A 14,390-nucleotide genomic window follows, 5' to 3' on the forward strand; every position below is an offset into this window, starting at 1 on the left:
CGTTTCACTATAGCCAAAATAACGTTTAATGACTTCCAGGAGCCACAGGAGGCAGCCCTCCCTAGGCCAAAAGTTTCTCTTTTTTATTGCATCTCACCCAATTTAACTCTCGCGCGTTTATTTTTCTTTTTTTTTAAATAGTAACACACTGATAATAATGCGGAACCACCACCCAAATATATCGCACTCACAGCAATTGTTTGCAACTTCCTGCCAACATTGAGACCCTCGGGATTGAGGACCTCTTTTTATTAGGGGTGCGTTGCGCGTGTGTTTTTTTGCGTGCCCACAAGGCAAACACTCAAAATAATCGTGAAATGACGTATGGAATTGCTTGTGAATCGAGGGATGGAATAAAGTATTTAAATAACAATGCACGAGGGTGCAACAAAGTCATTAGAATTGATGAAGATCATCATAGGGCAGCGATGAAGTACATTATACTACAAGAAGTCTCTCACAGTATATGTACCAGCACCAAGGGGTGTTTATCTGCCGAGTATTGTGAATTTTTTGGCAAATCATGCGGAGATTGGTGAATAAATCCAAATATTTCCGAATATCCGAATACTTTTATTCAGATTAAAGCTTCTCGCTTAGAAGCAAATTAGTTTTTTCTGGTTTAAGGTTAGTACTTTTAAGGTTTAGATTTACTACTTTTTAGGCTTTTCTTTCTTAATAATCTGAACATTTTAGGGTCTAAAATCGAATACTTTTTTTTTAGGCTTTTTAGTATTATTAGGCTTAAAATTACTACCTTTTAGGCTTTAGCTTTTCTTTCTTAATATGAACAGTTTTGGGACTAAAACCGAATAGATCTTCTCAGGTTTTAGTATTTTTAAGTTTTCTTTTTTTTATTAGTCTGAATCATTTAAGGACTAAAACCTAATTACTTTTTTCAGGATTTACTACTTTTTAAGCTATTTTTTTAATCTATATCTTTAAGGACTAAAACCTAATTATTTTTTTCAGGTTTTAGTATTCTTTAAGTTTTTTTCTGTCCTAATCTCACAATTTTAGGGATTAAAACTGAATAAATCTTTTCGGGTTTTAGTATTTCTAAGTTTTTTTTTTTAACCTGAATCTTTTAAAGACTAAAACCGAATATATTTTAGGCTTTAATTTAGTATTATTAGGCTTAGACTTACTACCTTTTAGGCTTAACTTTACTATTTTTTTATTAGCTTTTTAATCTAAACCTTTTAGAATTAATGAATATTTAGATTTTTTAGCGAATAATCCGAATATTTTCCTTCATATAAACACTCCTTGATCGGTACAAAAGGAAAAATTCAACAATTAATAATTTTTTTATGGAGTAACTTTTAGATCAGTGGCTAAGGCGCTTTCTTTCCAAGACGGCAATTGCAAGTTTGAGTCTGAAGCTTGTTTCTTTTTCCTCATGAATTTGGACTTAATTCTCCCTAAAAGTGTCTTTAAACTTTATTTTTTTTGTTTCAAAATATTACTTTGGGAATTATTCTACAGATCGTAGAATATTTAAGGGACTTAAGTATTATTTTAGGGGTCATAAATTTTTTTTTGGGGTATCAGAATAACTTTATGGACTATTTAAAATAATAATATAATAAAAATTGACTTACCAATTTATAGAAAATCGAAACGTCTTATGGGCTTTTCACAATTTAAATAATTCACAAAAAATCCTTTTTGTTCTTGCAGAAACGGCGGCTTTCGCCCAGTGCTGGACAATGGGACCCCTCGTGCGACTCCACCACTTTTCCTGCCCCCGCATTTGGCATCATTGAGTTCTCAATTTGCTCCTCCACTCTTTCCGGCACTCAAAGGTACGTCTCACCCTTCAATCAATCACATCGTGCGATTGATTTTCACCACGACAACATCCTAATTGAATTTCCCGAGGCATGGAGCGCGTCATAAATCTCCATGATCCCATTATGTGTGTACTGTACACCTACCGTGGCATTAAAAAAATGAATATAAATTAAATTTGCGCTGAAGAAAATCCCAAAAGGGCCTCAGGTGCAACATCCAGGAGCACCTCAATCACGGGAATTGATTGAAAATTGCAACACTCACCTGGGATTTTTTCTTTTTTTCTTTCTCTTGCAGCATTCCCGGGACTTTGTTCATGTTGCCCCATCAAAGCACCCAATATTCCATCGTCCACTGTGGCCTCCTCGGGCGTCTCCTCGCCAGCTGCTTCTCTGTCATCGGTAATCACCACATCATGCCCATCGCTGCCAGATCCACGTTCCAGTTCAGTTGCGGAGCTACGTCGAAAAGCGCAGGAACATTCAGCGGCACTTCTGCAATCCCTCCATGCTGCAGCAGCAGCTGGATTGGCTTTCCCTGGCCTCCATTTGCCACCATTGTCCCTTCACAGTGCTCTCCATAGCCGGAAAAGTGAGCTACTTGCTGATTTACCCAGTATTGGGAATAATAACAACAACGACACCCCAATGGCCCCAACGACACCCCTTCATCCACCAAATGGGGCCCTCCCGGCTGCTGCAACGTCTGAAAAGTCATCGGGAGATTGAAATGAAGGCAAATACTTTCGAGGAAAATTCCCGGAAAAATTCTCGAATAAACTGAAAGGGAAAGATTAGTCAGAGAACCAAAGTATTAGGGATTTTCTTCTCATCTTTTATCAAATCTTTTTTCTTTACTGTAAATAAAATTAATTAAAAATTTATGTTCAATAAAGCGGATAAAATAGTAAAGAGAAAATTAGTTAGGTTTACTACATACCTGAATTTCTTGCAATCATTCCAAAATGTTCCATGAGATCCAAAGATTTCCTTTTTATTTTTCAAAGGAAATAATATAGAGAGAAAATGAGAAGAGAAGAAAAATCAATAAATAATCGTGTAAAAAATTGTGTTGAAAAACTTTGAATTCATTGAATAATGTAAAATTGTCTTTAATGCGAAAATTAAAAGGAAGATTTTGTAAATAAAATATCGATTAGTTGTGGTTGAAACTCTTTTTTCCCAAGTTATAATTAAGTTTTTTTTTTTTTATTTCTCTAAACTTAAAAGAAAAAAGTTTCAATCTCAACTTGAATGAAAGATTAAAAAAAAAGAAGATAATTCTCTAATTAATAAATAATTTTCCAAATATTAATAGTAAATTAGGAAGGTAAAACATAATAGATTTTAGGGATTATTTAGAATTATTATATTACATTACAATTAAAACACGTATATACTGTGCCAATTTATTCTTAGACGGTTAGAAAGTAAAGATAATATTAATAAAATAAAAAAAAATCTGTAGGGAAAAAGAAACAAATGAGAAAAATAAAAAGCGACTGTGCAGAAATAAATTTATATTATTTGATATTTTTTTGCATTAAATAAAGAATTATTGCGCTGATCATCTCAGATGAGATCGGAAAGGGTTATATCCTTGCGGACTGCATTGTTGTAGCCCTCCTTGAAGCGATACCAAATGGGACTCTTAACGATACCATCGCTGCCACCCTCCTTAATGGACAGAGGAGCCTTTCTCGTCACAACACGCCCGAAAAAATCCTTCACGACCTATTTTCGGCAAAATTTAATTCACGCAACGCCAAATAGAGCGAAAAAAATTAGAAGAAAATAATTTTAAAAATTAATAAATTGTGTCAAATAGTTGCGAAAATCTCCCTTCTGTCTGATTCCTTGAAGAATCTTAAATTAATATTTAAAAAAAAAAAGATGTTTTTTGCTTCTAACACAAAGTTAAAAGACAATAGAGAAGAATATTAAATTAACTTTCGATTTGGATGAAATGCGAGTTAGGGGTGGAAATTTTTGCAATTTTTGTCTTGCAATTCACAATGGACTCCAACCTTCCACTCTCCGGGCCGTAATGAAGGTGGATTGGATTGAATTTCTTCATTTTCTCCTTTTCACACAACTTTCACCCTCCCACACAATCTCATCTTTTGCTCATTCACACTGAGCACGATGGAACGTTTTCACGGAAATTTAGTTTTCTCACTCACGATCTCTTTTGTACTCCGATTGAATTTTGAACATGATTTTCCTTCGCTTTTCTTCTATTCTCTGTTTTTCTAATTCTAACTTGAAAAAAATTAGAAATAGAATATTTCTCGTAAGGGTCACTGTATGACCCAATGGAAGCGAAAGGGTTAACCTTATTTATTTTATCAAGAAAATTAAAAAAAAAAGTGATTTTAGAATTGTCTAAGAAATCTTTGAACAAACTTTAATGGTTCAAAGATAAAAAAAATGGGCAAGTTGTGTTAAGAATCCCAATCATCTTATGAGGAATCCTTCAGTTAAGTGTTGAGGCCTGTAAAAGTGGCAAAAGGAAGAGAAATCCTACGGAGGGAGGGAGATGGCGCGGCAAGAGATGACTACCGGAAGGAAACTGAATTGCTTAGTTACGCTGTTTTCTGGTCTTTCTCGCACGATTCCGCAAAAATTGGCAAGTGGAATGGGAGAGGGAAGTGAGGAAACTCTCCCCCTTCCCACCCGTCCATACAGACACAAGAAGAAGAATAAAATGGGGAAGTGGACAGCGAAGCATTTTATGGTTTATATTCTATAAAATGAGTTTTAAAACACGTTAAGAAAAAAAAAGAACTGTTAAGAAAATGAAAAAGCGGAAGCCCTGCACTTGATTTATGGCTCTCTCGCGAAAAGCCGGAAAAAGGAATGGAATATCCCACAAAAATCCAGGAAATTCCATTAAAGGTCACGTAAGTAAGAAAAATTTTCGTTGAGAAAGGAAAAAAAGTGAAAATTTACCAATCCATTTATCAAGATCAATAATCTCATTTAGCAATTTAATCCACATCGATGGGATTCTCCATCCCATGGGTCGTCCTGTGCTAAAATAAAATTATATATAACACACTGAAAATGTACTTTCTTCCATTATCCCGTTGGATTCAAACAAGAAGAGTGAGAGAGAAAAACCCTCGCGCGCGTATTATCCCAATGAAATTCCCCATTTTCATCCTAATGCACAATAATCGCAAGTTATCACCACCATTTTTGCCTCGAGAGGATTTCAGCGCCCTTATTTTGAGGCTCCGTACAGCACAACAAGGGGAAGGTATGTAGGCGAAGATTGTGGGATTTACGGTAGATCTCAATTAAAGGTTCTGATTGAATTTTATGGGTTTAATATTGATATGAGATTTCTTTTTGCTTTCACTTTGTTCTCGTGGCTTTGCACGAATTTATTTTACAATTTCCTGGCTTTCTTGCTACCTATAACCTTCGTATGGAAGTTATGATATACTGGCAAAATTTTTTTTCAGGTTTTGGATGGATTATTGAATGGATTTTCTTCTTTTATTTACATAATTTTTAAATTTTAATTAATGCATCCTTATTGGAAAATCTTAAATCGGTAGTGTAAGCGGTAGAGCTGCATCAATGCAACTGAAAAATCGTAAGTTCAAATCCCGAATTCTTTTTTTTTTTTTACAAGATTTGGTTTCTTTTTTTCTTATGACTTTTTATTTATTTCCTTATTTTAAAAATTTCTTACGCAGTAAACAATTTTAGCTAATAATTGATTAATTATTGAGCTCAATATTGAGTCAATGTAGATCCGCACAGTTGGTAAACTAATGATCAATCAGTCTGTAAATTTTGCTTTTTATAAAATTAGAAAATAAGAAAGTTAAAAATCAAAACAAGGACTAAATCTGACAAAAAACATGTAATTGACCAAAGATTGTACAAAAATTGTACAATTGACCGATGATTGACTGATAATTGTCTGGAAATTACTTGTTTGCGTGATCGATGATTGAGAATAAATTGATAAAAATGTTGAAGAACAATATTTGGTCAATTGCTGATCAATCCATAATCAATATTGACTTAATATTGATTGATTAATAATTGAGCATAAATTGACCAACTGATTGAACAATAATTGCTGAATCTATGATCAATACCGCATTGATGATCAATTATTGAGCAATCAGAATTGACTTGAGATTGAACAATAATTGTCCAATGTTTGATCAATCTATTGATTGGCTCAATTAATTTATCAATCCTTGACCAATTTGATTGGTTCAATCATGATTTAAAATTTGTTGGCTAAATCATTTGTTTACTGAGTATTCTTGACCTCACAGAACGACTAATTAAAAGTAAATTAAGAGTTTTCCTTTAAACCTTCATCAGGTAAGTAAATTATTTCTTGTTCCTTCAAATAAATCCCTCTAAAATGCGTTCAAATTTCTTCACCAAAGCATCACTTAACTTTTATTCACCCCTCAAAACATATTTTCCTTCTATTCTTTCCCCCCTCTTTGTGCACATAAAATTGCAAAGGGATGACCATGATTGTGTCCATTGAGGAAAGTGGCCAGATAATGATCCTTAAATTGTCCGTGAGAGACATAAATTGTATTTTATTAGAAAGGAGACAAACACACATCTCGCTCTCTTCTGTACTTTGCGAATAAAAGAGAAGAAAGAAAAATTATTTCTGGTGTCTTTTGAATTTTTTCCCCACCACCCATCGATTCGATCGAATATTATAGCTTCCGGTTGAGTAACCGGAATCGACACTTTTCATTTTATATGATGTGTCTATGAATAAATTCTTAGCTTGCACGCCTTCCTGAATGTTTCACTTGAGAGATTTTTGCGAGAGAGAAAAAGAAGGAAAAAAAATATATATAAAAAAGTTCCTTTTTCCCATGCGAGGATTTTGCATTGATATTTCAGTATGGAGGAAATGATGGTATAGAAGGATCTTTCGCGCATGCAAAATCAGGTGACCAATAAATTAAAAGAGGCTTAAAAGGTAAAAATCATTAATAAATCACCCGCTGCGGGGGTTTTGCAAATAAAATCGCCATACGGACACCAAAATGTTCCTTTTTGGCGGGTAAAACAGGAAATAAAAATATTATTTTTTCCTCGTATCACTCAACTGGATAAAATATGTATAAAATGGGGAAATAGCCGAGGTTTTTTTGTTGTTGGTTAAAGCTTCATCTCATGCCTATATATACTTCCCCCCTCTGACCACAAATTTCCATCCAACTCAATTCCCATTCTATTGATGTTCTCTTTTACTTTTTTTTTTGTTGTTGCTGTTATTTCCTACCCTCTCGCAATAATATTTGATATATAGCGACTATTTAATATTTATTTAGAATTAATAATTTTCCAACTACCACGGAATTCAATCGTACCGAAACCCCGCACACGGAAAAATATTCTTCCTGCAGGAGATTGAATGGAAAATCAACTGCATACACGTGTTTCAAGGATAATCTCAAAGTTTTGAGAATTTAATGATTAGAGTTGCTGCTTTATTTAGAAAATCCTTCAATAAAATACAAATAATTATGAAAAAGATAATAGGAGAAAACTCACAAAGTCCGGCTTAAGATTCCTAGGTCAGGTCAAAGTTTTCTTTATTAGGATTTTTGTTAAGTTATTTAGCTAGGCTTCAGCTGATTTTTTTTTAGTTTTAACTTTAATTCTCCTAAATCTTCTTTAAGGTTTTTATCTAGGCTCAAATTTTTAAAGTTCATCTTTAGCTTTTTCTAGGTCAGGTTTTTAGGTTTCAAAGTTAGACTAGGCTGAACAAGAGGCTGAATCGGTAACTAATTCTTAGCTTAAGATTTAGGACACCTAGCCTTCAGAAAAAGTTAGGCTTTGCTTGAAAACCTAAAGCGTGATTGGTAAAAACTTAAACCTGATTTAAGGAAATGAACTATAAATACAACTTAATTGCGATTTCTACTTCTTCAAAATAATTTCTCTACATGTCTTTTTGAATGACATTTCGGAGATTATAATCTCCTTCTTCAGGTCAGACTTGCAACAGAAAATAATTTTTTTTCTTCCAGAATATTTGCTAAGAAATCTTTTATTTTATAGGGTTTTTCGCGTAATTATTGAGACGTTTTGAGGACATGGATTTCCCCCTTCCTCAGGTCAACAAGAACATTTTAGAACAAGAACCTCACAGTACATGAAATTCTTACATTTTATATTCCTAAAACTTCCAGAACTACTTCGCGAATCGGTTGTGGCTACAAAACGAACCCACCAGGGTGGGAGAAAGTATTGTTAAAAAAAAAATTGAAAATTGACTTTTTAACTCCAACCCATCCCATCCTCCAATATCCTGACATTGTGAATAAATTACATTCTTCACATATTTCATCCACTCAAATATTCACTCTGATGATGCAAATCTAAAATTACAAAGTTCTCCTTCTTTATCAACGAAATAATATTCACAAAGTCTACATCGAGTCCATGCGGAAAAATTTGGTATAAGGCGTTTTATTTTATGAGTAACCATTTCAATATTATTCCAATGATGATAAAATATATTGAGAAGCGATAGATTTGAATTTCAATTCACCGTCAGAAGGGAAAATTATACGTGGAAAATTGAAAACAAACTAAATTTTCTTATTCTTCGCGTTCTTCCTCTCACAAGCGGATGGGGGCGAGCCTTTACCATGAGAATGTTGCTCCTTCAATTGCGGAGACAATACAGAGGAAAGTTTTGGGAAAGAACAGGAAGGGGATACCAAGTTTCAGTTTTTTATGTCTTCTGATTCTTAATTATTTAATTTTTTTGTATAAAGCTTTGATTTTCTTAAAAAAAAAAAGGATTTTCTAATCATTTGTTGAAAGTCTTGAAGGAGTTTTGTAAAAATTAATAAATTATTGATTTGTCTAGAAAGGAATTAAGAAATTACTTCATTCTAGTTGTTTTTAATAATAAAAAAAAATTATACAAAAACAAACATTTAAAAAACGTCAAAGAGTGAAAAGAAAATGTCAAACGTTAAAAATTAATTGTCAAACATTAGAGAAGAGTCGTTGAAGGTTCGTAAAAAAACAACAAATCTTTGAAAAGAAACGTCAAACGTTATAAATTAAAAAAACATGTCAAATGTCTGTTTCTTTAATTTTTAACGTTTGAGGTTTCTTTTCAATTTTTTTTTCTTCCTCCCGAACATTCAATGCTTTTTATAACCTTTGGAAATTCCTTTTTTATTTTTTTTACTTCAATTTTTCCCCTCGATATGCTAGTGATGATAGTTTTCAACCCCTTTTTACAGGGAGACAAAAAGAAGAGAAAAGAAAAAGTAAAATGCAGAGAAAACTTTTTGTATCACTTTTCCATCCCCATTCTCTCATGACTCCATGACGTGTGCAACAAAATCAATTTCGACAACTGTTCAATGCATTGAATTTTCCACGTAACACCCCCTCATCCACCCACAATCAATTTCCCCACCAATATTGATGGAATTATTAGAATAGATTGTCTCCCCCGTTGAATCACACACAGTGAGGGAGATTTTCGCTCAACTTTCTTCATTCTTTTGCAAAAATTGAAAATGGAATTGAGAAAAATCTTCCAAACTCACCATTTCCTTGTATTTGGAAACTTTCTCAACTTTCCGCGGTTGAAGGCACTGCAGATGATTTGGCATTTGGGGCTTCTTCTTCACGATGATTTCCCCAAGTTTTGGCTTGGCTCGTCGCATATTCTCCAAATCCACTTCACGCGCAATGAGCTGACGTGTCCAGTAGCTCAGGGGGCTATCATCGGTGGAACCCCTGAAGATGCTGAGGAGCTCAATGTCTGGCTCCATTTGGTACTTGAACGTCCCATCGGCGCCCTTTATCTGCATAAACTTCACCCCAAGATCTGCCATCACTTCAACGGCATGCTGAAGGTCAGAACGATCCTTCGGCGTGAGCAAATGCAGCGAAACTGAACGAATGTTAGGACTGAGAATTCGTCGGATAAGCGGAAGAGCATCCATTAGCATCACAAATCCATCACCAATACCCCTCACATTGTTACCAAGTCCCTTCCTCATGGCAATCATCAGCATTCGATGGGTTTGAAGTTTCTGCGAAGCCTGCAGTAAGAATCAAAGAGATATACTAAAACATCGCTGGAATGACGCAAAAAGTCGCGTTTTATTGAGGAAAAATTGCCCAAATGTGGTGTCATTTGGAACTTTTTCCCAACAGCGACCTAAATAATCTCTGCGAGAGAGAATCACATCTCCCCACCCTGAAGCAGTGGCCGAGGAATCCAATTTTGCTGGAGCTTTTCAAATCTCATTCACCATACGAGGAAATTCCCTTAAACAGCGTGAACACACAATCACGATGGGAATCTCATGTGTGACAGTCTCAATTAAAAATTCCGTTTAATTTCCTGACCTGCGTCAAGCCCATCCTCCCTGGGGACTTTCCACCCACGCCCCCAGGCTCTCGGCAATTTGGTTTTTCACTTCAATATCTCATCAAGTGACACACAAGAGGATACCTCATGTTGGAGAATTCTCCATCCGTTGCTTTTCTCCACGTTGTTTCAATATTGTATTTAACAGGAGATTTTTTTGGATATAATTTAATTATTTTTAGGCGCGATTTGATAGTTTTGCAAACTATTAAAATTATTTATTTAAATTAAAACGGAGACTTTTAATGAAAAATCAATTTAGAAAATTTTATTTATATAAATTGAGCATTGATTGATCAATAATTGATAAAAACTATTGAGTCAATAAATTGATTGAGCAATTACTGATCGAAAATTGAACAATCCGAAGTCAAATCTGTATGTTCAATAATTGATTCACTTTTCAGACCAACATAGACACAATATTGATACTATCAATGAGTCAATTTTAACTCAATCGATACTGATCGTGAATTGATCAACTATTGACCAAATATTGTCCTCCTTTTTTTTTAAATTAATCATTTGATAACTTTAACTCAAACATTGAATCAATTTTAACTCAAACATTGAATCAATTTAAACACAAACAACATTGAATCAATTTTAACTCAATCAACATTGAATCAATTTTAAATGAAACAACATTGAATCAATTTAAACTCAAACAACATTGAATCAATTTTAAATCAATCAACTCTGAATAAATTTTAACTCAAACATTGAATCAATTTATATCAAACATTGAATTCGTTTTAAATGAAACAACATTGAATCAATTTAAACTCAATCAACTTTGAATCAATTTATATCAAACATTGAATCATTTTAAACCCAATCAATATTGAATCAACTTTAACTCAATCAATATTGAATCAGTTTTAACTCATTCGACATTGAATCAATTTTAACTCATTCAACATTGAATAAATTTTAGCTCAGTCAACATTGAATCAATTTTATCTCGACAAATATTGATCAACTTTTGACCAAATATTTTTCTCCAAATCTTTTTATCAATCACTCAATCTAATAATACTCAAGTAATAACCAATCAATATTGAGACAATTTTAATTCAATCAGTATTGATCATAGATTGATCAACTATGCAATTAGTGTTCAGTTTATCGGTGCTAATAAAAATAAAATAAATTTTGCTTCTTAGTAATGAAATATACAATTTTTATTATTTATTATTAATTGAACAGAAATCCATGCGCAGCTTTAATTCTTTTTAATTGACTATTCATTGAGCAATAATTGTGTATCAATATGATTGATCAATTGTTGTCAGACGGATTACCAATTGGGCAAAAATTGTCTACCTATCAATCTATTTGATCTACTATTGCTCACTTATTGTCAGATGGATTACTAATTAAGCAATTATCTATCAATCTAATTGATCAACATTTGACCAACTATGCGAAGAGCTACATTGATTCAATATTGAGCTCAATAATTGATTAATAATTGGCTAAATTTGGGGATTTTATAGTTTTTCTAGTAATTCAATTCCAACACTAATCTACAGAATTTTCATTTAAAGCTATAAAACGACCATTCAGCCGAAGCTTTTGGCTTTCTTCGCATTCAAAATGCATCCAAGTGAGTCAACTGAAGGAGGGAAAAAACATTCTCTAAATGATTTTATAAATTATGCAATCTTCATTAGCTGCTAGTGCGATAACACAAAGTCTCAATGCTGCATGGAAGGTTCCTCACAAAAGGACCCACTTATTAATCCCTTTCATTGCATTTCATCTCCCTTCTAGCAAAGGAAAAAAAAACAGGAAAAGAAAGGAGTTATTGTCACTCACCTCGAATCCTTTAGATGGGAAGGAAATGTTGGCACGCTGGAGGGTGGCGAGGAGGTTGTGCCACATGGCGAATGTGTAGGGGAGGTACGGGTAGATGGTGTAGTTTTGCAGCTGATTAATCATTCGCTGCAGGAGGTCCGAGAAGACGAACCAATCCGTCACTTCGGCTGTATTGAGCATGGTAACATCGGAAATCTTCTGCAGGGGATAATTCTCAAAGACACCCTGTGTTAGGCGCTCGTAGTCCCCTCCGGATTGGACAATGCTCACAATGGTGTCCAGCTTCGATGGTCGCCGATGGGCCACTTCTGTGGGATTCTCCTCAAAGACAGGCGGCTTCTGTCGCTGCGTCTGGAAGATACTGGCCCAGATGGCAAAGAGCCCCTTGTGCTGATCCTTCTGCCCGATATTCCCACGGAGAACATCGCTGAGCATCAGGGGCTTCTTTGTGGCGCTAAAAAATTGAATCATTGAGATGCACGAGCGAATATCATTGCCCGTTTTCTCACACAACGACAGCAATGCCCCAAAATCCGTCTTTACACCCTCCTGGCTGGCAATTGTGAGCAATCTCTCAGCCAATCTTTCACTATTTAGTGGCGGGAAAGTCACCACGAGTGCCATTTGACGGAGCTGACGCAACGATGGGGTGTAGATGTCATTGCAAATGCAAATTATTGGCCTTTTGAGGACATTCTTGGACACTTTGGCACCTTTCTTCCCCTTCTGTGCGGGAGCCATGGCGTCCGAGGCGAATCGAATGAGAAGCTCAATAGAAGCTGCCGGAGCTCCGTCAATTTCATCGAAAACCAGGCAATTGGGACGATTTTCCTTCTCCAGCAGAGATTTCATTTGTGTCCCATCCTCGAGGACTTGTCTGAATGCTTCCGGAGTCCTCTCATCGGATGCATTAACTTCCCTCACGGAATACCCCGCATGGTGAGCTATAACGTGCGCCAGGGTGGTCTTCCCGAGTCCCGGAGCACCCGAAAGTAAGGCAATTTTCTGCAGAGGCCTCCCAAGGGCATCCCTGTCCGTGAGGAGATTATTCCTTGTCCGGAAAGACTTCTTCCACCCACCATTGCTCTCAAATCTCCCTGTTTGCTTATTGAATGTATTCAGGGGCTTTCCAGGAGCTGCCTTCACCTCCACATCACGATTAAAGACAACTTTATCCCACATTTTGAGCCACTGCAGAAGGCATCGGTTGGTTGTCTCATCCGATAGGAGATCTCTATACCGTCTAGGGCGATATTTCTCCACCCAGAGATCTCGCTGAACTCCAGGAATAACTTCTTCAGCAACTTCCGAGGGTTTCTCCTCAGTACTGCTGCGACGGAGGATAATTTCTCGAGCTTCATCCCATATTTGTGTCTTTGCATCCCCTAAAAGGGAATCCAATGGCCTCCCTTGAGCCCCCACTTCCTCCAATGCCTTCTCCATAAATTCCTCATTGTGTGTTCGGACATAAATGCGCTCCCCATCGCTACGGGAAAGCGCCTGGAAGGGATAATTGGGCAGGAGGTAGGAGAGATTTTGCATCTTGAAGCGATGTAGTTGCTCCAGACGCGTCAAATTGCTCCCCTTACAATTGGCCATATCGTGAGTTAGTTTACGTGCAGTGAGAATTTGCTCAATCATCCGGGTGTCTCTGTCTTCCTCGCGTTTCTGCTTCTTCTGCTGCTGCCGCATCTGCCAACCGGGACTGAATAAGTTCTCCCCGTACAGGTCAAGGCGACGCTTTCTTGCACCAGGATTCGCTGGGATTTCCTCATTTTCCATCAACGTACTCCTATTGGCTAGAGGTGTTGAAGCATTGGGCAGGGAAACACTCTCATCAAAGAGTCTGCGATTTATACTATCAATCCGGGAGATTTGCGACAATGCCGGGCTATCTGGAAAGATTTCCTGTGTCCTCCGCTGCGGTGGTTGAGTATTTGGAACATTTTCCACAGCTGCTGGAGGTGGATTTTCTGGATAATCTGCAGAAAAGGAAGTTTTTTAATTTTGTCCGGAAGATCTGATTTAACCTCAAAAAATTTAACTCACCCAAATCGTCATCCATCATTTCCAACTCATCCCCGTACATCATCTCATACTCTTCCTCTGCAGTTGGATATTGATCCATTTTGCTTTTTTAACACTAATTACTCAATTTTCAATTAATAAAACAAGAGAATGAATGGAAAATCACTCCGGAGCAAGAAAAAGGGAAACAAGGAGATTTTTGGCGCAATGTTAACCCAAAACAAAACACACAGCGCCATCTATGGAACATTTAATCTCAGCTGTCTCATTTGCAAATACGATACGTGCTGACAAATGTACGATTTTTTAAAAAGTAACGACCTGCAGAA

General features: G+C 35.8%; 2 protein-coding genes across 3 annotated transcripts in view; one reads left to right on the forward strand and one right to left on the reverse strand.

The window, feature by feature from the left end:
* The window catches only part of LOC129790603 (homeobox protein ceh-37), a 45,329-nt gene extending 42,016 nt beyond the window's left edge, over window positions 1-3,313 (forward strand). For both annotated transcript variants that reach the window (XM_055828184.1, XM_055828185.1), the window contains exons 7-8: window positions 1,684-1,808; window positions 2,095-3,313. In XM_055828184.1, the coding sequence (XP_055684159.1) occupies window positions 1,684-1,808; window positions 2,095-2,525 (556 nt within the window). In that variant the 3' untranslated portion in view covers window positions 2,526-3,313. The remainder of the gene's footprint in view (window positions 1-1,683; window positions 1,809-2,094) is intronic.
* LOC129790601 (chromosome transmission fidelity protein 18 homolog) lies at window positions 3,297-14,283 on the reverse strand. Its single transcript, XM_055828183.1, has 4 exons — window positions 14,083-14,283; window positions 12,034-14,015; window positions 9,380-9,880; window positions 3,297-3,530 (listed from the first exon to the last, which is right to left on the reverse strand). The coding sequence occupies exons 1-4, from the start codon at window positions 14,159-14,161 to the stop codon at window positions 3,369-3,371; spliced, it is 2,724 nt and encodes a 907-aa protein (XP_055684158.1). The 5' UTR covers window positions 14,162-14,283; the 3' UTR covers window positions 3,297-3,368.
* Window positions 14,284-14,390: the final 107 nt, after the last annotated feature.

This window comes from Lutzomyia longipalpis, chromosome 2 (assembly GCF_024334085.1).
Source record: "Lutzomyia longipalpis isolate SR_M1_2022 chromosome 2, ASM2433408v1".
In the NCBI taxonomy this organism is placed as follows: Eukaryota; Metazoa; Arthropoda; class Insecta; order Diptera; family Psychodidae; genus Lutzomyia; species Lutzomyia longipalpis.

Coding starts and splice junctions, on each gene's coding strand:
- LOC129790601 (XM_055828183.1), bottom strand. CDS start 14,161: ATGGATCAATATCCAACTGCAGAGGAAGAGTATGAGATGATGTACGGG. Junction 14,016..14,082: donor AATGATGGATGACGATTTGG/GTGAGTTAAATT, acceptor CCTTTTCTGCAG/ATTATCCAGAAAATCCACCT. Junction 9,881..12,033: donor TCCCATCTAAAGGATTCGAG/GTGAGTGACAAT, acceptor TTCTTACTGCAG/GCTTCGCAGAAACTTCAAAC.